Source organism: Dipodomys merriami, unplaced genomic scaffold (genome assembly GCF_024711535.1).
Source record: "Dipodomys merriami isolate MVZ:Mamm:240054 unplaced genomic scaffold, mDipMer1.0.p SCAF_5, whole genome shotgun sequence".
NCBI classification, from domain to species: domain Eukaryota; kingdom Metazoa; phylum Chordata; class Mammalia; order Rodentia; family Heteromyidae; genus Dipodomys; species Dipodomys merriami.
In genome coordinates this window covers 65276918-65300897 of record NW_027206068.1, presented here as the reverse complement: position 1 = coordinate 65300897, position 23980 = coordinate 65276918, and the positions used below count along the sequence as shown (strand labels likewise).

Sequence of the window (23980 nt, the reverse complement as noted above, 5' to 3'; positions counted from 1 at the left end):
GACTATGAACTCCTAAATTATTGATCACTAAATGTCAATGCTTTAATCTACTGTCTGAATTTATTTTTTAATATATATAATTAATCAAGCTAGAGGCATTTCAGGATTAAAACTGAATTTGTTAACTTTGAAAAGCTAAAATGAATTTGTAGACCATTAAATGCTGGATAAAAGAAAAAGCAACACTAAGTAACTTTTCTCTGAACATAACCTTTTCAGCAGCTCTCCTGTAGGCTCTTGTACGAAATCGGAGAAACACAGAATCTCTAAGGAACTGCAAATAGGGGTCAAAGCCAGGGGGCCGCAGACCAGCGCCCAAATTAGAAGGAAATGAGCTCTCCACCAGGGTGCTGATCAACTGGCAAAAGGCCCGAGTCAATGGGTATTCTTCACATCGGGATTCTATTTCATTGAGTTCAACCTTCAAAGAAAAACAAAAGTTGATAATATAAATGCTCTGCATTTCATAGCTATAACTCACCAACAGGGTTAAATCATATCAGAAGACTAATAACCGATATTATCATGTTTCAGTTACAGAAATAAATACTAAAGTATGTCAATCTGATGAGTCAGAAGAACTTCAAATCCTCACGTATCATTCCAAACTAGAATTAAAAAGAGATCTTAAATGTTTAAGTAGAGATCCTGAGGCACTAAACAGGAAGATCCTACTTCAAGGCCTGCTCAAGGCCAGCCCAGGCAAAAAATTTATCAAACCTCTTCTCAACCATTAAGCTGGGCATGGTTATATGTATTTTGGCCCCAACCATGTTGAAGGAATAAATAGAAGGATCAAGGTCCAAGGCTAGCCCTGAGGGGGAAAAAATTAAAGCAAAACTGGCTAGAAGCATGGTTCAAGTGGTAGGGTCTAGCCAGTTAGGGCCATCCATACCACCGCAAATAAAATGAAGAAACAGGTTGAGTCAAGTAACTTAATTAAACGGTTGAAACCAAGACTTTTCAATTTAGATAGTTTTCATGTAAATCCTTCTCCAACTCTGGAACATGAAGTATTTGATTCTTTTCATTAATGGTTTCATCTCCATTTAAACACTGATTAGGAAGCCTTTTAAATGTAAATATATTAAATCTGGTAGTTAATCGTAGTTTATAATCTTTTTATTTCACATGTGTGAATGAATACAGTCTCTAAACCTTACCTCTATCCCAATTGCTTGCCTCTGGCTTGGAACCCTGACAGTCTGCAGTATCTTAAAATAAAAATACATGTCAGTAATATTCCTCATATATCACTGAGCAGTAATGGTTGTGCATATTACTAGTCACAGATCACATACAGGGCTCTCACTCATCTCACAATGTCCATTAGCAATGACAGAGTCCCTGACAGACTTCTGTTAACAATCTTCATAGATTCACACAGGATTCTCGACTGGAAATGGGTCATTTCTAGGAGCACACAATCTGCTCTTTCCAGCAAATTTCCTCTCAGATATTCTGGGAATTAATCCTTAAAGGGATTTACAGGATAAAATCTCACTAGTTTTGAAAGACACATAAATTCACAAGCAGCTCTACTTTGACCAAGTAACTTAATAAGATTTCTTAAAATGGCCAGGCATTTTGAATTAAAACGTTCTGTCCTGACCTGGCTTAGGACCTAACTTGGTAAACAAAAATTGTATTTATTCATGATAAATTGTATTTATTCATAATACTTAACTTTCCTGCAACTTAAGAGTATAAGATGAAATAAAATCCTTTTTAAAATGTTGCTGTTGTAAGAACAAAGATTTCTAAACCCAATCACATTTAATTTGCAATGTAAAAAGGCAAAAGCAGTCAGGACATTGGTAAATAGTAGTAATTGCCCCCTGCCCCCCACCTAAAAAAATCTCGTATGCATCAAAAAGTGAAGCATCAGTACTTAGCATTCACCAACTTCAGCATATACCAACTTCATTAACTGTTCTCTTTATAAAGAAATGTTCATATCTTCAGGACACATACGTTAGAAAATAACCAAGAAGAGTTTACAATTACAAAATGAAGCTGGAGCTAGTGGCTCACACCTGTAATCCTATCTACTCAGGAAGCTGAGATCTGAGGACTGAGGCTCAAAGCCAGCCCAGGCAGAAAAATCTCTGAGACTCTTTTCTCCAATTAATCATCAAAAAACAGAAAATGGAGCTGTGGCTCAAAGTGGTAGAGTGCTAGCCTTGATGAAAAGAGTTCAGCAACAGGGTCCTGGCCCTGAATTCAAGCCCTACAACTGATAAAAAAGAAAAAAAAAAAAAAGATTACTTCTGTGAATAATGAGTTTGCAGGCTTCTTTGCCTATTTCACCTGTTTCCTAGAGATAGTTCTGTAAAGCATATCCTTATTTTCCTTTTTTACTTTATCATATAGACAAATAACTATTCTTGGAATAAAAATTCTAAGCCTACATTACAGAGAGGAAAACAATAATTCATTGAGACATCAAATATCATGTAACCTATCTACTTCCCCTCCCATGTCAGCATAAAGTACATTCATTCTGTAAGTATGCAGAAATGAAAATTTTCCTGCTGTTCTAGTTCTAATTTTGCCCAAAGTTCATCATCTTGGCAGTAAGTCTTCATGACTATCAATAATAAAAAGTACTTTGCTGCTGTTAAAATTCCCATGCAAATTTAGTGAACAGTTGGATGTGCCCTTTATGAGAGAAAAAAACGAACATTTCTAGTGATGATATACAGCTAAATAAGGTATGTCACTCTCCTGGTTTGAGGCATGCTGAGCAAAGGAAAAAAAGGAGAAAAGAAAACATACACATCCCACATTTATTAAGTACAAACAGCTTCTGAAGGCTTTCATCAACATGGTGTGAAAGAGTGGAAGAAATCTGTCCACCCAGAATTATCTTACAGATTTTCAAAAATAAAGCCTAACAGAACTGTCTGAAAAACTAATCCCTGATAACCTAGTGAAACTGTCAACTGAGCCAAAAGAAAAACCTAGGTTTATTAGTTTCTAATGCTATGCTTGGTTGCCAAACTTTCTAGCTGGGAAGTGCACAGTATACTTTACATATTACCAAGCTACTTTCCAAGTAATGCAATGAGGAAGTTCCTATCACTACCTGAGTGTACTCCAGGGACTGCCAGAGGGACGCAGCAACTTCAGGAGACTTTCCAAAAGCTGCCAATGTCTTCAGCAGCTCAGCCTTGAGAACAGGGGGAATGCTGCACTGCAGTAGGCCCAGAATCACCACAACAGGCGTCCACTGGGGATGCTCACAGAGTGCCAAGCGGGCATTTTCACTCTGAGAATGGAACATGAAAAGAACAAGTTTTTATTCACTCATTTTGAGGGGCTCACTATGTTCATGTTGCCCAGACTGGTCTCCAAAGCTCACAGCATGGTCTTGCTTTCAATTTTTAAAAGCTAAGAAAAATGACCAGCAATCGCTAGTTAGCACTGATGCTGCCCCTCACACTTTAAGACATACCTAAACAAAGATAAGCCTATTATTAATGCTGTCAGTCTAACTAGCGGGGCAAGTCAGACGGCTAGTTTGGTCGAAGAATGGAAGAGAAATTACGTTTGTAGAACCAAATGTGGGAAATAACACTATAAAAGAGATATATGGTCTGCCAAGGCTTCCTAAGTCTTACTCAGATATTTTAAAGCCTTTCTGAATTGATGCTATACTTTAATAAAATGCATTTTTTAAACTAGTAACAATGTAAAAATATAGTTATCAAGAATCACTTCATTTTACCAACCTGACATTTTGAATAATAAATTGAAAGCATGATTAGGAAGATGGAAAAAGCTAGACGACAATATTCTCATCTTTCAGAGATGTTAGACCAAGTAACTTAACTTTGGTCTAATGAACACAGAAATAAACAACTAAATGAATTTCTAAACTGGGAAACTTGTGATGAAAATATGCTTTCTTTTTTTTTTTTTTTTTTGTTGGTCGGGGGGCTTGAACTCTGGGCCTGAGCGCTGTCCCTAAGCTCTACAGCTCAAGGCTAGCACTCTACCATTTGAGCTACAGTGCCACTTCCGGTTTTCTGGTGATTTACTGTTTCATGGACTTTCCTGCCCGGGCTGGCTTTGAACTGAGATCCTCAGATCCCAGCCTCCTGAGTAGCTATGATTACAGGCGTGAGCCACCAGTGCCCGGCAAAAATATGCTTTCTAAAGATTAATTTGGTTAGATTCAGGTAAATGGTTTTATTTAGGGAGAAAAAAAAAAACCCTAGGTAACTTCTTTTTAATTAAAGCTATCCTTTATGTATGCACATATATCCCAACATATATACATAGATTTGCCCTTCTGCTAGAAAACCAAGAAAGATACACAGAAAACAACTGACTCTTACTGGCTCTTCTGACTACTTTCTTTAAAATTTAGTCTATTATTTTCATACTTAAGATTATATTATTGAGTGGAATGAGTATAATTTATATGTTCTAGAGAGTAAGAAAATAAAGAATTTAAGAACTAATTCTATGTGCAAAATTTATTACTCATAAACTTTAAGCATTTAAAAAAAATGTTTGGCCCCTTTAAATTCCACTGAGCTAGGATATAAACAAAATTATGCTGTGGGTGAGTTACTTACCCAAGTAATGATGGTAGATGTGAGTTGCAAAAAAGCAATCAATCCATCTTGCTCTTTCTGGGTGATACCACGTGAAGGGAGGTGACGGTACTGGACACTATCTGCACTTGGAAGATCCTTCCGGAGGTGTTCATGATAAAGCATCAACGAGTGAAAGAAATGCTCCCAGGAAACAGGACTACCACCTGCTCCCTGAATATTCTCAACTGTAAAAAATAGCAGCACAGAATTTTCTTTGGAAAACAACAGCAACAACAGCAAAAATAGCCAGGCCACTGTACTCAATATCTGTAATACTAGGTACTCAGGAGTCTGAAATCTGAAGACCGCAGTTCAAAGCCAGCCTGGGAAGGAAAGTCTGTGAGACTCTCCAATTAATCAACAAAGTCTCCAATTAACTACAAATTAATTAATATCTAACCACCAAAAAAACCACAAGTGGGGCCATGGCCTCAAACACTAGCCTTGAGCAAAAATTCTCAGGGATAGCATCCAGGTCCTAAGTTCAATCCCCAGGACTGGCACAAAACAAAAACATAAAAGAGGAATGGATAACCTCCCTAAACAATGAGACCATAATTAAGGCATCACTATGCTTGAAGCCATCTGTCATAAAAACAAATTATAGATCTAGTAGAACTCAGCATGAATAACCAGTATTTTTCACTAGGCAGTGGGACAGTAAACTCAAGAGTACAATAACAACTTAAATCTAGATTTTCCTTACCATGACTACTACCATTGACTTTGAGCAGACTGAAACAGTAATGGGCACACTGAGGTCCATTGGCCAAGCCTTGGAGCATTTTCAAATAAGGAATATAAATAGTTGGAGGCAAGAGGTCACCCATTTGCCTAACAAATTTTGATAAGACAACCTGAAATTAAGAAAAACCAATAGTTTATATAAAGTCTATGCTAACTTTTAGGCAACATGTACTAGCTCATGAAGCCTCCACATGAGCTATATAAATTAAGTGCTGATTTAACCCTAGCAAATGCAAAATTAACAGGCATTCTATTTATGTAAAATTATTTTGAAGCCTGTCATAAGCAATTTAATGTGATTACAGAATACTTTTGTGAATATAAAGTACATTTGTCCAAATATTTCAATGTCACAACATGTAAGACTACATACATTTTAAAATATCTAAGACAGCTAAAGATACTTACTAACTCAAAATTAGCCAGCAAATTCAAAGGCATACTTCAACACCAGAATAACCAAACAGCAGTATAATCAGTATGAAGATCTGGCAACCAAAAGGATGTGGTTTCTTTGTTCTCATCAAGTCCTATGCTTTCAAATCCACTTTTTTTTTCTACTTTTGTTGTTTATGCTTTAAATATATTAGTAACTAAAAATATTACTCATTCATTAAGTGGAATTCCAAACAGGAAATGCTATAAATCAATAGAAAGTTTTAAATCTGTTAGGTATAACAATGGTTATATATGGGGTAGGTAAATATTACTTAAAGAGATACACTTACTTAACCATCGAGGGATGAAATGTCATACTATACATAATTTCCTTTCCAAAAACTCCAGCAAAATGCAAGTAGTAAGAATAATATAGATGAAGTTAAAATATAGCAGTATGTGGCTGAGAAAGTGGCTCAGTGGTAGAGTGCTCACCTTGCAAGCATGAGGTGTTTGATTCCACAGTACCATATAAGCAGAAAAAGCTGGAAGTGGCACTGTGGCTCAAGTGGTAGAGCACTAGCCTTGAGCTGAAGAGCTCAGGAACAGCGCCCAGGCCCAGAGTTCAGGCCCCAACGACTGATTAAAAAAAAAAATATATATATATATATATATATATATATATAAAATATATATATATATAATAGAGAGACTGATAGACAGATATAGATATAGCAGTATGTTAACTTATGTGAAAATTTTATTGTACCTTTTATTATATTTTACTATATCTTTGTACATATTAAATACACTTTATATTATATATTAATTACTTAATATTAAGGATTGCATGTTATATTTATATGTATTTTATTATATCTTTCATGTATTTCAAACTCTGCATAAGTTTTTAAAAATTTAGTCTTTAAAAAAAGGTTTTAGCTGAGTGCTAGTGGCTCCTGCCTGTAATCCTAGCTACTCAGATGCTAAGATCTGAGGTTGGAGGTTTCAAAGCCAACCCAGAGAGGAAAGTCCTTGAGATTCTTTTTTTTTTTTTTTTAAGGTTTTTGGGTTTTTTTTTTTTTGGGGGGGGGTCCAGTTGTGGGGCCTGAACTCTGGGCCTGGGCACTGTCCCTCAGCTCTTCAGCTCAAGGCTAGCGCTCTACCACTTGAGCCACAGCGCCACTTCCGGCTTTTTTCTTTTTGCTTATGTGGTGCTGAGGAATCAAACCCAGGGCCTCAGGCATGCAAGGCAAGCACTCTACCATTGAGCCACCTTCCCAGCCCCAAGTCCTTGAGATTCTTATCTCCAATTAACCAGTCAAGTCAAAAAGCTGGAAATGAAGGTGTGGCTCAAATGGTAGAGTACCAGCTTTGAGGAGAAAGCTAAGAAAGTGGCACCCCAGCCCTGAGTTCAAGCCCTGATACCAACACAAACACACACAAAAAAACACACACACAAAAGTTTTTAACATACTCTTCTATGAAATATTTTCCTTAATGGGAAAAGCTAAAACTATACATGTAAGAATGCACTAAAATATAAGGAGTCTTCTGATGCTAGAAGGCAGAAAACATGAAAACTCCACACCACGGAAACTTCTAAACAGAAATCCTAGATATAGCCACAGAAAATGGCCTCTTGCTTTACATTATCTGGAAGACTCACAGACATGATACTATCAATTAAAACTAAGCCAGGTGGACACTGGTAGCTCAGACCTATTATACTAGCTACTCAAGATGAGCTGTGGCTCAGAGATAGAGCACTAACCTTACGCACAAAAACTCAGGGACAGCACCCAGACAGATCTGGTTCAAGCCACAGAAACAGGAGAAAAATAAGAAAGAAAGAGCTTCTAAGGCTGTAAACTTTTTACTTTAACATTCACACTTCCCCTTTTCCAACCTGATATGAATTAGGTATTTTGGTTACTGACAAACTATAGCAAATAGAATAAAATACCAATAGAATTCAAGTAAGTGATACATTAGAGGGCCAGAAACTTCTCTGCTCCAAATAATTTGATACCCATCTAGTATGTAAACTTACCTAACTAAATAAAATCCAAAATGATAGTAAGTTAAATGTTAATAGTTTCAAGTTTTTTAAGTCAAAAGGAAATATGTAAATTTCTCAAGGTTAGAGCAGTGCTCATCTGAGTTAACAGCATTAACATCTGAAAATAACATTTTCAAAATTCTTACTTACCATACTGGAGTACAGAAAGGAGAAAGCCTAAAAGCTCACCTGGCGTTGAGGAGGTCTCTGATGAGCCACGCCCAGATAAGAACCCATGATAGTGGGAGTCTGCAAAGGCTCAGAGGGACACCAATATTCTAGGGCAAGCTCCAAATGAAAGGGATTTTTTTTATATAGTTCACCAATCTGCAAAGAGAAAGCAAAGACTATGGGGGACATAAAAAAAAGTATTGAATTCCCTTGTGAATATCAAGTATAAGGAATAAAATTTTCCAAAGTAAAAGAAAACAAATGGAAAGAAGAGATGAGAAGATACCACTAAAATGACTTACCAAGAGCATTAAGTGTTCCAGATCCCTTCTGAGTGAAATAGGGGGGTCATTACCCATCTGCACACTCATGTGAATTATTCGTGCATCTTCATCTGCACGATTCTTCAGTTGTTTCACCTATTTAATCACACATGATTTAATATGCAAATATCTTATATATGGCTAGTAATAATGAAATCAGGAAATAAGGAACTGTCTTAAAGTAATTTCATTCAAGGAAAACATACTTTTAATACCTATTAAGCTTTAGTGACTTAAAAAATAGGTTAGGAGGTCTGGGAATGTGGCTTAGTGGTACAGTGCTTGCCTAGTATGCATGAAGCCCTAGGTTCAATTGCTTAGTACCACATAAAAAGAAAAAGCTGGAAGTGGTCCTGTGGCTCAAGTGGTAGAATGCTAACCTTGAGCACAAAGAGGCTCAAGTCCCAGGACTGGCAAAAGAAAAAAGAAAAGAAAAGAAAAAAGGAAAAGGCTAGGAATTTTACTTCAATATTATTACCAGTAGTTTATAATACATTAAAACTTCAGCCAAGGACCAGTGACTCACGGCTGAAATCTTAGCTGCTCAGGAGGCTGAGATTTAAGCATTATAGTTCAAAGCCAGCCAGGGCAGGAAAGGCTGTGAGACTCTGATTTCCAATGAACCACCAGAAAAGTGGAAATGGCACTGTGGCTCAAAGTGGTAGAATGTTAGCCATGTTCAAGCCCCACAACTGACAAAAAAAATTTAATTAATTAAATAAATGAATAAAATAAAATAAAATAGGGTCTGGGAAGGTGGCTCAGTGGTAGAGTGCTTGTCTTGTATGTATAAGGCCCTCAGTTAGAGGGCACCACATAAGCAGAAAAAGCTGGAAGTAGTGATGTGGCTCAAGAAAACTTCAACGAATTTTCCACAATGTAGAAGCTGAGATTAACCCTTGCTTCTCAATGGAAAAATTACTGACATTTTGGATATGTTTTCACTGGGTTGGATTATCTTAAATTATTGTCTGAAATTTAGCATTTCTAGAACTACCTACACACTAGTAGTAATATACTACAAATTATGACAAGAACAGTTGAGAACCTCTATCTTATGACAATTGCATAAAGTAACTGCCAACGGAAATAAGAAACTACTTCTTTCGCCAAAAAACTAAAAACAACTTATAGGTATACAAATTCACAATTATTAGAGATTTCAACATTTCTATCAATAGTCAATAAAACAAATATACATAAAATCAACAGAAAAACTAAACAACAGAAGCAAGTAACTTGACCTAATTATTTATAGAACACTCATCAAAATGATAGATGATATGTTTCTTTCAGGCACACACAGAATACTTACCAAGAAAAGCCATAGTCTCATCCATAAAACAAATGTAAGTATATTCTCGGAACAAGAAAATTTAAACTAAAAACTAATGATGGTTCTTTTTCCAGTCGCGTTTGTATTTTGCATTAGACCTACACAATATTTTACAAAACCATACACTCCAGGGTATTTTCTTTTCTTTAATTAACACATAATATTATAATATGCACATGAAAACCAGGCGCCAATGGCTCACGCCTGTAATCCTAACTACTCAGAAGGCTGAATCTGAGGATCGCAGTTCAAAGCTAGCCCAGAAAGGAAAATCTGTGAGATTCTCATCTCCAAATAACCACCAGAAAACCATTAGGTAGAGTGCTTGCCTTGAGCTGAAGAGCTCAGGGAAACCACCCAGGCCCAGAGTTCAATCCCCATGGCTGACAAAAAATAATAATAATAAAAATAAAAAAGCACATGAGGTAGTTTAGGTCATTTTTTCTCTCATTTACGTCCCACCATCATTTTTATGGCTTTTTTGGCATAAAATGGCATAGCATCTAACATATAGAAGCTCTCTAAAATGGCTTTAAAACCCGATTTTTGGACCACCAGTACATTTATCCAAATGTAGCCATTATATTAGCTTCTTAGATCTTTGAGATTATCTGTACTTATGCACACACACACACACACACACACACACACACACACACACACACACACACACACACACACACACACACACACACACACACACACACACACACACACACACACACACACACACACACACACACACACACACACACACACACGCTCTCTCCAACTAAGAATCCAATAACTGGCTTGAGGGTCACATAGCCACTCAAAATCATTTGATCTGGCATTGCTAAAGAAACTATAGGCAGGACTTCAAAATTCAATAACCCTAGCTTTTTTCCTAGCAACATAAACATCAATCCAGCGAACATCACATACCAAATGGCTCATGCAGAAAAAAGTTTTACACACAATTATTTTCCCACTGTGTCTCTTCAAATCATGAATAAATATACAGTTGTCCTTTAATACTCATGGAGGATTAGTTCCACCACCCTTCACGAACATCAACATCATGTATTCTCAAATATCTTACATAAAATAATGTATTAGCCAAGCATGGTGGCATTCAGAATGTTAAGGCACGAAGATCACAATTTCAGCTAGCCTGGGTTACAGAGCAAATTGTAGACTACATAGTAAGACCTGTCTCAATAGTAGATAATAGCATCCCATTCAAACTGAACCTATACATATCTTCCCACATGCTTTCCATCACTTCTAGATCAATAATATAATGTAAATGTTATGTAAATTACTGTATTAATTAAGGAATAATAATGAGGGGGAAAGTCTATATATGTTCAATTACAGATACAATTTTTTTCCTAGTATTTTTCATTGAAGGTTTGGTGAATCAGCAGTGTACAGCCTATGGACAAAGAGGACTAATAGTATTAAATAAGCACAGATCTTTTGAGTGGCATAGATTTAGTAGTTTTCTACTCACAGACACAGACACATGGTCATTTAGTTACTACTTCCTTATTATAAACCATTCATAATGTCAACTTTTCTTCTAAATAGCTTCTCAGATAATGGAATATTATAATGGAATATTATTTCATTTTTATAAGCCACAAGCTGTAATTGCAATATGCTGCTGTGAAATTTTAGTCTATATTAAAAGATTTAGCTTCTAAAGCAGAGTTAATAAATTAGTTTAAAATTATTTTACAAAATACTTTCATTAATTTTTACTAGACACACATACAGTATGACACTTACCTTCATTGGCATGAGTGCCAGGAAATCTGTGATGAGGTTATGAGTTCTTCGGATATAAAATTCCTCTTGATAGAAGTTTTCGGACACCACTACAGACTCAGTGAGGAACAGGAAAACACTGTCAGCAATTGCAAGTTCTGCCATTGCCTCATCTGCTTCTGTGAATTCAGCCAAAGCTAGAAGTACATCAAAGAAAAAGCAGAGGAAGTTCATTGAATTAGGTTGAATTTGATACTTCTCAAATTTCTACTAGATCATGTATAAAAATAAACCATGAACCACTGTAATTGATGTAAACTCTAAAGAACTTCTGAAAAAGTACATTAGAAAAACATGTTCTTCTTAATAATATGAGCGATGAAGATTATTTTAGAGATGTTTAATGTTAACAGATGTTGTCAGAGAACTACTAACCAAACATTAATACATTAAAATGACACTGAGGCTTTAATCCCAATGAATTCTTTTTCTTTTCTTTTCTTTTTTGTTTTTTTTTTTTTTGGTCAGTCGTAGGGCTTGCTCTGGGCCTGGGTACTATCCCCGTGCTCTTTAGCTTCAAGTGAGTGCTCTACCGCTTGAGCCACAGCACCACTTCTGGTTTTCTAGTGGTTTATTGGAGATAAAGTCTCACAGACTTTCCTGCCAGGGCTGGTTTTGAACTGTGATCCTCAGATCTCAGCCTCCAGAGTAGCTAGGATTAAGGACATGAGCCACCAGCACCCGGCTCCCAATGAATTGCTGGTTAAAAAAAAAACAAACTTGGGCTGGGAAGGTGGCTTAGTGGTAGAGTGCTTGCCTAGCATGCATGAAACCTTGGGTTCGATTCCTCAGCACCACATAAGCAGAAAAAGCTGGAAGTAGTACTGTGGCTCAAGTGGTAGAACACTAGCCTTGAACTGAAGAGCTGAGAGACATTGCCCAGGCTCAGAGTTCAGGCCCCATGACTGACAAAAAAAAAAAAATCTCACCAGATGCCGGTGGCTCACGCCTGTAATCCTAGCTACTTAGGAGGCTGAGATCTGAAGATCGCAGTTCAAAGGCAGCCCAGGCAGAAAAGTCCGTGAGACTTTTATCTCCAAATAAAACCACTAGAAAACTGAAAGTGGCACTGTAGCTCAAGCAGTAGAGCACTTGCCTTGAGCTGAAGAGCACAGGGACAGCGCCCAAACCCAGAGTTCAAGCCCCACGACCAAACAAAAAAAAAAAAAAATCTTCAAGTCAATCAATAAAGACCAGAAACCTAGACACGATGAGTTAAATAACTACTAATTTGGTAATCAAGTAGCTAAACCCTTAAACATAAACTGGACTACCTGTCATCTTTTATATGCTTTACTTTGAAAATTTCAAACAGCTATATATCATCAGACTAACATGATATCCACAAGGCCATCATTTCATTTTAGTATTATCAATTTAGTTAATATTTCTCCTCTCCATTCACATTATTACACTGAAGCAAATTTCAGACATTTTAACATTTTCCCATTAAGTATGTCAAGATGCAACTCAAAAAGATACTTAAGAAACAAACCATAGAAATGTACACAATACTATTATCACCTCATAAACAATAATTTCTCATGAGATGTACCAGTCGTTATGTCGAAAACAAACTTTACAACTTATGTGGGGGGAAGGATTGTGGGGGGGGGTCGGGGGTATGATGGGAAAGGATGGGAAGGGGAAACAAAGGAGGAGGCTACAATGCTTGATAAGAAATGTACTCATTATCTTGCCCATGTAATTGTAACCCCTCTGTACAGTATTTTCACAATAAAAATAAATAAATGAAAAAAAATAATTCTCAATTTCAAATATGCACAAGTAATGCTCAAATTTACAACTGTTTCTTTCATAAATGCCATGACAAGTTTTTTGCAGTTTATCTTTTGTCATCTACTTGCTTACAGAGACTCAAATAAGGTCTATAAAGCAAAAGCTGCAGGCTGGGAATGTGGTTTAGTGGTAGAGTGCTTGCCTACTACACATGAAGTCCTGGGTTCAATTCCTCAATATCACATATACAGAGAAAGGCAAAGTGGTGCCATGGCTTGAGTGGTAGCATGCTAGCCTTGAGCAAAAGCAGCTCAGGGGCAGTGCTCAGGCCCTGAGTTCAAGTTCCAGGACTAACCAAAAAAAAGAAAAAGAAAAAGAGCAAAAGCTGCAATAACTGATCCATCGGTAAACTTCCATACATCTTTTTTGCTTTCCCTTTACTAAAGAAACTTTTTTTTTTGTCCCATAGGTTTTGCCCACAATGTGGTATGACACTACATCCAAGCAACACAGACCATCCTTCCTCTACATATAGCAAAGTCTGGTAGTTTGATCTAGAGAGGTCTGGTCTGATTCTGAATTTTTGTTTTTTTTTTTGTTTTGTGTCCGTTCGTGGGGCCTGAACTCTGGGCTTGGGCGCTGTCCCTCAGCTCAAGGCTAGTGCTCTACCACTTGAGCCACAGTGCCACTTCCAGCTTTTTTCTTTTTGCTTATATGGTGGTGAGGAATCGAACTCAGGGCCTCAGGCATGCAAGGCAAGTGCTCTACCATTGAGCCACCTTCCCAGCCCCTCAGCAGTGTATTTCTTGATGGAAGAGTGCAACAGTGCTTATGACTCAACAAAAATTCAGAATCAGGGCTGGGAAGGTGGCTCAGTAGTATAGCGCTTGCCTTGCATGCCTGAGGCCCTGAGTTCGATTCCTCACCACCACATAAGCAAAAAGAAAAAAGCCGGAAGTGGCACTGTGGCTCAAGTGGTAGAGCACTAGCCTTGAGCTGAAGAGCTGAGGGACAACGCCCAGGCCCAAAGTTCAGGCCCACGACCAGACCCAAAAAAAAAAAAAAAAAAGAAATACACTGCTGATAATTTCTGTTAAGTTTCAAATATAAAATTGCTAGGTCATTTTATGGCAATCTGACTTTGAAAAAGAAGTGCTACACAGTTTGTTCTGCTGGCCTATCAAAGAAATCAAATATATAGTACATTACTGAAAATGCATTTTTATTGCCTTGAATAAGGTCAAAAAAATGTATATAATCCAGGTAGCCTCACCACGTAAATGTTTAAAGAGTAGTGAAAAGTGAAAAGGGTATGTAGGACTGACGAAGAGAATTTGTATATAAATGTACAAATCTAACTGTCTAATAGTTGCTTTTTTTTTTTTTTTTTTTGGTCGGTCATGGGGCTTGAACTCTGGGCCTAGGGGCTGTCCCTCAGCTCTTCAGTTCAAGGCCAGCACTCTACTGCTTGAGCCACAGTGCCGCTTGAACCACAGTCCCACTTCTGGTTTTTGAGTGGTTTATTGGAGATAGGAGTCTCACTGGGCACTGGGCACTGGTGGCTCACGTGTGTAATCCTAGCTACTCAAGAGGCTGAGATCTGAGGATTGTGGTTCAAAACCAGCCCCGGCAGGAAAGTCCATGAAACTCTTATCGCCAATAAACCACTAGAAAACAGGAAGTGGCGCTGTGGCACAAACGGTGACCGCATGCCTTGAACTGAAGAGCTGAGGGACAGTGCCCAGGCCCAGAGTTCAAGCCCCACGACCGACCAACCAGGAAAAAAAAGGCTCACGGACTTCCCTGCCCATGATGGCTTTGAACCATGATCCTCAGATCTCAGCTCCTGAGTAGCTAGGATTACAGGCATGAGCCACTGGCACCTGTCTCCCAAGATTTCTGAAAACCCCTTAGAAATAGTCTGATACTAGTGAACAAAATGTTCTGCAATTACACAGTTGATAAGATATCTGCTGATATCTACTAAGACTAGAAAACATAAGGCATGGATTGTAAGCTTGAACAAAGCCTTAAAACATGTGACACAAAAACAGCAGTGATAATTTTTAGACTTCAAATTACAATGAAAACATAATTTGCATTTTGGAAGGCAATACTCTATTAATATGATAACTATATGAATGCAAAAAAACAGAATACAATATGCTATATAGACTGTCAACATTTTCCTGACTATTCTCGATTGTTCCAAATAATCTTTTAATACAGTTTTTGTTCCAGTTCTGGGGCTTGAATTTGGGACCCGGGCAAGACTTGAGCCACACAGTTCTACCTATAACTTTTATTTACTTGTTAATTGGAGCAGACTTTCTTGGCCAGCATTGCTTCAAACTGCTATCCTCAGATCCTCCTGAGTAGGGAGGATTTACAGGTATGAACCACTTGTGCCCTGCTACTTATATATTTTAAAATAGGACATTTTTAATTTGATACAATGTGAACAAATCAAGATGGAAAATATATAAAATACTAATTTTTTTTAAATATAGAGCCAAGGATTTAGCTCAGTGGTAGAGTACTTGCACAGCATATAATATATGTGAGAGTAAAGCCTATTCAATCCCCACCACTAAAATAAGTAATATTGGGGCTGGGAAGGTGGCTCAGTGGTAGAACGCTTGCCTTACATGCCTGAGGCCCTGGGTTCGATTCCTCAGCACCACATAAGCAAAAAGAAAAAAGCCAGAAGTGGCACTGTGGCTCAAGTGGTAGAGCGCTAGCCTTGAGCTGAAGAGCTGAGGGATAGCACCCAGGCCCAGAGTTCAGGCCCCACGACCGGACCCAAAAAAAAAAAAAAAAAGTGATATTGTCAACTTGAATTTTATTTTCATTTATTTTTCTTTTGGCAGTCCTGGAGATTGAACTCAGGGCCTTGGATACTGTCCCAGAGCTGCTTTGCTCAAGGCTGGCACTCTTCCACTTTAGCTACAACACTACTTCCAGCTTTCTTTTTTGAGGGGGGAGGAAGGTGGTAACGGGAGAGAAGAGTCTCAGACTTTCTTGTCCAGGTTTAATCCATAATCCTCAGATCTCAGTCTCTTGAGTAGCTAGTATTATAGGTGTGAGCCACTGGTGACTGGTACCATTTTGAATTTTAAACTTTTAAACTCTTATTTTAGGCTAGGCACTGGTAGCTCACACTGGTAATCCTAGTTACTCAGGAGGCTGAGATATGAGGAATGAGTTCAAAGCCAGTTTGTCCAGAAAAGTCCAATGCACTGATTTCCAATTAACCTTCAAAAAGCCAAAATTATAGCTGTGGCTCAAGTGACAGAGCACTGATCTTGAGGAACAGGCTAAGTAAGAGACAGAGCCATGGCCTTAAGTTTAAGCCCTAGCACTGGCATAAAAAATATAAATAGCCAGGAGCTAGTGGCTCATGTCTATAACCCTAGCTACTCAGGAAGCTGAGATCTGAGGATCGAGGTTCAAAGCCAGCCCAGGCAGGTAAGTCCATGAGACTTGTATCTCCAATTAACCACTCGAAAACCGGAAGTGGCACCGTGGCTCAAGCGATAGAGTGCTCGCCTTGAGCTGAAGAGCTCAGGGACAGTGCCCAAGCCCAACGACCGACTGAAAAAAAATGTGTGTGTGTGTGTGTGTGTGTGTGTGTGTGTGTGTGTGTGTGTGTGTGTGTGTGTGTGTGTGTGTGTGTGTGTGTGTGTGTGTGTGTGTGTGTGTGTGTGTGTGTGTGTGTGTGTGTGTGTGTGTGTGTGTGTGTGTGTATATATATACATATATATAAACTCTTACTCTGAAGGTAAAAGAGCTTTGTCACAAGACTCAAAAATGAGAAATAATTTATACAGTTTCTTTTCAGACAAGGGAAAAAGGTGTCTATTTCACTGCCAATTTACAAAATTTCATGTATAATTTCCCCTCTAGTTTCTTAATGACTGATACGATGTTTCTTGAGACACAATCACCTATACTTTACCTGTCACATCAGGTAACTGAGATATTCCCCTCAAAGCCAGTGCCCAAGCAAGTCTAATAGTGGCTTGAAGCCCAGGCAGTTTCCAAGGCTGAGAGTCCTGAAGACGAGAGTGAATTGTTGCAATGTACTGCCTCTCTGTCAATAGTGGAAGCTGATGAATCACATCTGAAAACACAAGAACACACCACAAACCCAAGAGTGCATAAATTCTCACTTTTGATATAAGGGATTAACGTCTAAAGCTCAGAAAATCTGAACAATTTCAAGTAAGTAACATTAATGTTTGACATATCGTAAAAAACATAATTATTCAGCACTGTTGACACATAAAACGGACAAACAGTAGCCTTCTATTTTAAATAATTTTGGTTATTTTCATAAGTCTAATATAAATTAGAAAAGTCACCCATTTTCCTCAAAAGTTCTGAAGTACAAATAAATGCTAATGATCAAAATATTGATTCTATGCAATGAAAAATCAAAGATGAAACACTATTAAAAATCAGTCAGCATCCTATGTTCTCCTGAAAATTTTCAAAATGTGAATGGTAGAGAAATAAGTAATTACAGCAAATTAGGCTTACGTAACATATATATGTGGTATATAGTTTTTAACATCTCCATTCAAATGTTTAAAAAAAAAAAAAAAAAACAGGAACGAATAACTTTTGTTGGTGATAACTGTAAATCAGAGTAGCATACGTGTTAAGCAAACCTTCCATTACTGAACTACATCTCTAGAATTAAATATGACCTTTTGACTAAATACTCAAATAAGGATAAAGCACACACACAGGAACAAAACATACCTCTGTGAATTTTAGCAATTAAAATACTGCCTTCTTAAATGTTAACTCCACAATTTAGGATCTGATTTTTAAAAATAAATGCATGGTATAATCTCAGCACTTAGGGGACTGAAGCAGCATTTCTAGATCAGTATCAATCTGGGTAACACACAGGTCTCAAAGAAATAAAATGTATTAAAAATATAAAATTCAATACCATCTCGTTCTTCAGTGCTTTGTTCTATAAAACTGATATCAAAACAGTAAAGAAGAGCCATAAGAAGAGCCAGATTCACAGCATCCAGAGAGCCATTAGCCTCAACTGTCACTCTTTCCAAATGTCCAATAAGGAGGAGAGTATCATCTTTGCCTAACGGAGACTGGCAAGCCCAGGCAAAAAGACTTTCTGCCAGAGACTGTCTACACTCCTTAATGAGATCAGAAACCTAGAAATGAAAACATGATCAGTGTAAATAAATCACAATGAAGCCTGGTCACATAATAAAAATGAAAATTACTGCCAAGTACTGCTGGTTCATGCCTGTAATCCTAGCTACTCAGAAGGATGAAATCTAAGGATCATGGTTAGAAGCCAACTGGGACATGAAAGTTTGTAAGATTTATCTCCAATTAGCCATCAAAAAGCTGTAAGTGCAGCTGTGGCTCAGTGGTCCAGCACTAACCTTGAGCACAAAAGCTCAAGGATACCACCCAGGCCTTCCTTATTAGGGCTAAAACAATAAACCTATCTAAATTCACATTATCTAATACCTCATCTCTGGAATTCTGGCATTCTGAACAAATCCTATTTCTAATTCTTTATGCTTAAATTACTTAAGAAATGCAGTGACTAGGCCCTGGTGGCTCACACCTGTAATCCTAGCTACTCAGGAGGCTGAGATCTGAGGATCACGGTTCAAAGCCAGCCAGGGCAGGAAAGTCCGTGAGACTCTTATCTGCAATAAAGCACTAGAAAACTGGAAGTGGCACTGTGGCTCTGTGGCTCAAGTGGTAGAGTGCTCGCCTTGAGCTGAAGAGTGCAAGGACAGCGCCCAAGCCCAGAGTTCAAGCCCCATGACCAACAAACAAACAAAAAAAAAAAAAGAAATGCAGTCACTGCCGGGCAACGGTGGCTCACGCCTGTAATCCTAGCTACTCAGGAGGCTGAGATCTGAGGATCACAGTTCAAAGCCAGCCCAGGCAGGAAAGTCCATTAGACTCTTATCTCCAATTAACGGCCAGAATACCAGAGGTGGCCAGAATACCAGAGGTGGCGCAGTGGCTCAAGTGGTACAGTGCTAGATTGAGCTGAAGAGCTGAGGGACAGTGCACAGGTCCAGAGTTCAAGCCAAAAAAAAAAAAAAAAAAAAAGAAAGAAAGAAATGCAGTGACTGATTCCTTGAAGAATTCATTTCAGGGAAAAAAAACTTACAATGGCACATAAATGACTATATATAACAATTGCCAATGGATCTCAGACACAGCCACTACATACTTCAAAGTGCAGCGTTGTTTCTTTTGTTTACGTGACAAGAACATTCTTTTTTTTCCTTTTTTTGTGGCACTGGTGTTTGAAAATAGACTTTGTAATTGCTAGACAGGCATTCTACCCCTTGCACATGCTCCCATTTTTCAAGTCTCATGTTTTAGACCACAAGTTTCCTAATTATGTCTCCTATGTAGCTTGTATTACAAATGTCATATCTAGATTATTAAGATGGAAATATAGCAAATGTTTTGCCCCGATTGGCAACGAGCTGTGATCCTCCCTCAGGAGATAAAGACCTCTTCAGTAGCTGGAATCATAGGTGTGAACCACTGCATCTGGCCAAAGATATTCAAACTGTCACAAGTGTTCTAAAATTTGAAAAGGACAACACATGAATTAATGTCTTGCCTCTTTACGATGTTTCTCACTGCCCAATCCTCTCTCTCGCTGCAGTTTCTCAAATTCATTATTCACATCAATCTGTGACAACAGAGTAAGAACTTTATAAGTCAATCCTTGCTCCATCAGCTCATCTGTAAAGCGTGTTGTCATAGAGACCAGCTCTGGACTGTAATGAAAAGGAAATAAACAAAGGCAATATTGAACAATGATGTTTATACTTCCTTACAATAATTGACATAGCAAATTCTCTTTTGACAATAATACATTATTGAAAACAACCGGGATAAAATGCAGTGTAGTTTTTTATCCTTTCCAGGTCATTAAGATTAAAGAAGTTTCTAAATATAATTACTTAGCTGTAAACAAAATAAGCGGGTTTAAAACTGTGTGTTATTCCTGATAGAATAAAGGAGCATAAGCCGGGCGCTGGTGGCTCACGCCTGTAATCCTAGCTACTCAGGAGGCTGAGATCTGAGGATCGCGGTTCAAAGCCAGCCCGGGCAGAAGAGGCCGTGAGACTCCTATCTCCAATAAACCACCAGAAAACCGGAAGTGGCGCTGTAGCTCAAGTGGTAGAGCGCTCGCCTTGAGCTGAAGAGCTGAGGGACAGCGCCCAGGCCCAGAGTTCAAGCCCCACGACCGACAAAAAAAAAAAAAAAAAAAAAAAAAAGAATAAAGGAGCATATTACTCACCTTATATTATATATTTCACTGAAATTACATACAAAAAGTAGAAATTTTTATTTCTAAAGTAGCAATTCTTCAATTAAATTACCCTCTAAAAACTGAAGAAGCAAACAGACCTGAGTTCTAGAGTCCATGTCTTTCCTCGTCTAGACTGTACCAAGGCTTTCAGGGAATTCGAAATGCACCGCTTTCCATCCCAATATAAAAGAACAGCTACTAATCCTCTGGTGAGACCAGGAAAATGTGGCTGTTGGTGCTCTCCTAGGAAAGGAAATTGAGAAATAATTCAATAAATAACCACAAATGCATTGAGGATTAGGCAGAAATCCCTCTATCAATACCAGGGTCAAAGAACCATAGGATCTCAGTGTAGGGAACCCTTTGGGACAGTTCTCTTCTTTCCCCATCCACTGATTCCCTCCTGTCACAGCAGATTTACAGGGCCATCTAGACCATGCCCAAATGAATACCAGCAGCAACCTGACGTTCTCCACTTTCCAACTCACCCAATTTCCATTACCTCTCTCATTTATACACACTATGTTGCCCCTTTTTGCCTACTGTTACAATTTTATCCAATACCCATTTTATTTTTACTCACATGAAATCTTTCAAATATTTGGAAGTTTCTTCTCCTAGTCTTCTCTGAACTATTTTTTCAGTTCAAGTTCCCTCATCCTTTTTTTTTTTTGTTAGTGGGGCTTGAACTCTGGGGTTGGGCGCAGTCCCTGCACTCTTCAGCTCAAGGCTTTGAGCCATAATCCTCAGATCTCAGCCTCCTGTGTAGCTAGGATTACAGGCGTGAGCCACTGGCGCCCAGCTTCTCTCATCCTTTTAATCGGCTCTTATTGACTTGGTCTTTTTTAGAGTTCCTTTCCTATATTTTCAGTATGACTCCTATAGCTTTCTTCCCTCCTTCTCCAATGACCTCTCCTTTGCACTCCCTTCATCTTCCCAAGTTCATCACCTTGCTTTTCTCTCCTGGACAGACATTTCCTCCAACTTGATGGTGTCTGTCCTCCTGACTATACCTTATTGCATGAGATAGCTGCCTATTCCTTTTGCAACACCTGCTTCACGATCTTTGCAAAGATATCTCTATATAAGCCAGAGTGAAACTAATCCCCTTCCTACTAACCATCACTAAATCATACACAAACTTGAATACAATGAGTTATGTCAAAATTGTGTGCACATCTTTTTAGTTAGTAGACTGCGTGCTCCTTTATACTGCTTTACTCTTTATATTTATAGTGTTTAATATAGAAGAAATGTTTCTTAAGTTCTGAGTTAACATCCCCCTTCCAGAAAAGAAAACTATCTTCCTCATTCTCTTAAGTCAAATAGGATTTATCTTTAGCCCCTTTAAACATTTGTTCAGAAAACATGTTTTCTTCAAACACTGCCTCTGTGCAGCCACAATTTAATTTCAAAATTATTCTTCCAAAGTTATTCTTCATTCATAAAACAAGTAAAATCCAATTAACTTTCATGTCCTACAATACCCAATACAATCTGACTTCCTTCTATATGCTCTCCCTCAATCACGATGATGCCCTAGCCCAGCTGTCTTTTTGTGCTACAACAAGCCTTTGCCCCCACTTTAACCACCTGGTACTTGATGTGCCAGAAACACCCTTCCCCAACAGGGCTGTTTAGCTGGTACCACCTCACCATTTAGGTCTCAGCACAAATGTCTCTATCTCAGAAAGGACTTCCCCAAATACCCTAACTAGAATTACCCCAGCCAGATCTCACCTATGGACCAATGTCTTGTTTCACTTTCTTTCTATGAGTCATTGTTATTGAAAGTTTCTTACTTTTTACATAGGCATGCATTATCCGAATCATGCCTCCAAAACATGACCTTACAATTCTACCAATATTTGACAATATATGATTTGTACTACAAAACTCTGGAGATGAAACCACTTTTAAGTTAACATGGAAAAGGCTACCTACCGTAAAACAGATAATTAACATTAACAACTATGAAAATTAACACCTTTACTTTAATCAAAAGTAAGCAAAAGGAAATAATTTTGAATACAGTTTTGTCAAATGAACTGCATCCTTAAAAATTGTTTTGCAAGGAAGTGGCGCTGTGGCTCAAGTGGTAGAGTGCTAGCTTTGAGCTGAAGAGCAGAGGGACAGCACCCAGGTCCAGAGTTCAAGCCCCACGACTGACCAAAAAAAAAAATTATTTTGCAAAAAACAAAAATAAGGGCTGGAAAGGTGGCTCAGTGGTAGAGCACTTGCCTTGCATACATGAGGTCCTGGGTTCAATTCCGCAGCACCACATAAGCAGAAAAAGCTGGAAGTGGCATTGTGGCTCAAGTGGTAGAGCACTAGCCTTGAGCTGAAGAGCTGAAGGACAGCTCCCAAGCCCAGAGTTCAGGCCCCACGACCGGCAAAAATAAAAATAAAAATAAAAAGACTATTTTTGAATTTATACCATCTAAGATTTTAAACTATGTGTGCATTGAGTATAATTCTGCACTCCTTAAAAGCTTCAATTAAATGTCAACCTACCAGCAAGGAGAAGCTCCACAGCTGCCAATTCTCCAATATCGAAAAGGTCGCTGAGAATAAAGGCTTCTTTAATGAGCTGCTCAGGAAGAAGTCGGGTTCCCTGTTGACCCTGGATGGCAACTCCCTCTGTACTGGCTTTCTGGACCTTCTCATGCTGTTGAACATTCTTTGGCTAGAATGATAAAATTCTAATCAAGTAATGAAAACAGTACAACAGAGACAAGGTCCTAAAGCACTGCTTCAGCTGTTTATGCAGGATAGTGGCCAGACAAACTGAAGTACTCCATATCATCTGCTCTAGAAATGGACTTTTATGAAGTAACATCTTGTACTAGCGCTCTACCACTTGAACCACAGTGCCACTTCTGGTTTTCTGGTGGTTAATAGGAGATAAGAGTCTCAAGGACTTTCCTGCCTAGGCTGGCAGGATCTCAGCCCCTTGAGTAGCTAGGATTACAGGCATGAGCCACCAGCACCTGGCTTACCTTTAACTTTTTAATCCTCCTCCTCCTACTACTACATTTTCAATAAACTTTCTGCTAAACTGAACTATAAAATTTAGAGAACACATAAAAAATTTTAAGAAAACACAAAATAGCCTTCTATATTTCAACTTTCCAAGGAGTTTGTCCAATTATATGCCTAACAAAGAAAAATTTCAAGTTTTTCAAATTTCTAACAAATGGGCACAGGAATTGTTGAATTACTCAGAAGAGTGAACCATACTTTAGATGTAGCTTCATTTCCTAAAAGAGTCTTCAATACAAGTATTTAATAATTGAGTCAAGTGCTAGTTGCTCAAGCCTATAATCCTAGTTACTCAAAAGGTGAAGAGCTGAAGATCCTTGTTTAAAGCCAACCCAGGCAGAAATGTCCAGAAGACTCAAATCTACAATTAACGAGCAAAAAATGGGAAGTGAATTTATGGTTCAAGTGGTAATGAGCTAT

The 23980-nt window shown here is 38.2% G+C and overlaps 1 protein-coding gene across 4 annotated transcripts in view; it reads right to left on the bottom strand.

Annotated features, from left to right (window-relative positions):
- Nup205 (nucleoporin 205) overlaps nucleotides 1-23980 on the bottom strand; it is a 113299-nt gene that overhangs the window by 47687 nt on the left and 41632 nt on the right. For all 4 annotated transcript variants that reach the window (XM_069996840.1, XM_069996841.1, XM_069996839.1 and 1 more), the window contains exons 3-15: nucleotides 23033-23204; nucleotides 20617-20761; nucleotides 19820-19979; nucleotides 18140-18368; nucleotides 17135-17299; nucleotides 11398-11573; nucleotides 8268-8384; nucleotides 7984-8121; nucleotides 5314-5464; nucleotides 4587-4792; nucleotides 3089-3271; nucleotides 1164-1214; nucleotides 212-421 (exon numbers count right to left, since the gene is read on the bottom strand). In XM_069996840.1, the coding sequence (XP_069852941.1) occupies nucleotides 212-421; nucleotides 1164-1214; nucleotides 3089-3271; nucleotides 4587-4792; nucleotides 5314-5464; nucleotides 7984-8121; nucleotides 8268-8384; nucleotides 11398-11573; nucleotides 17135-17299; nucleotides 18140-18368; nucleotides 19820-19979; nucleotides 20617-20761; nucleotides 23033-23204 (2103 nt within the window). The remainder of the gene's footprint in view (nucleotides 1-211; nucleotides 422-1163; nucleotides 1215-3088; nucleotides 3272-4586; nucleotides 4793-5313; nucleotides 5465-7983; nucleotides 8122-8267; nucleotides 8385-11397; nucleotides 11574-17134; nucleotides 17300-18139; nucleotides 18369-19819; nucleotides 19980-20616; nucleotides 20762-23032; nucleotides 23205-23980) is intronic.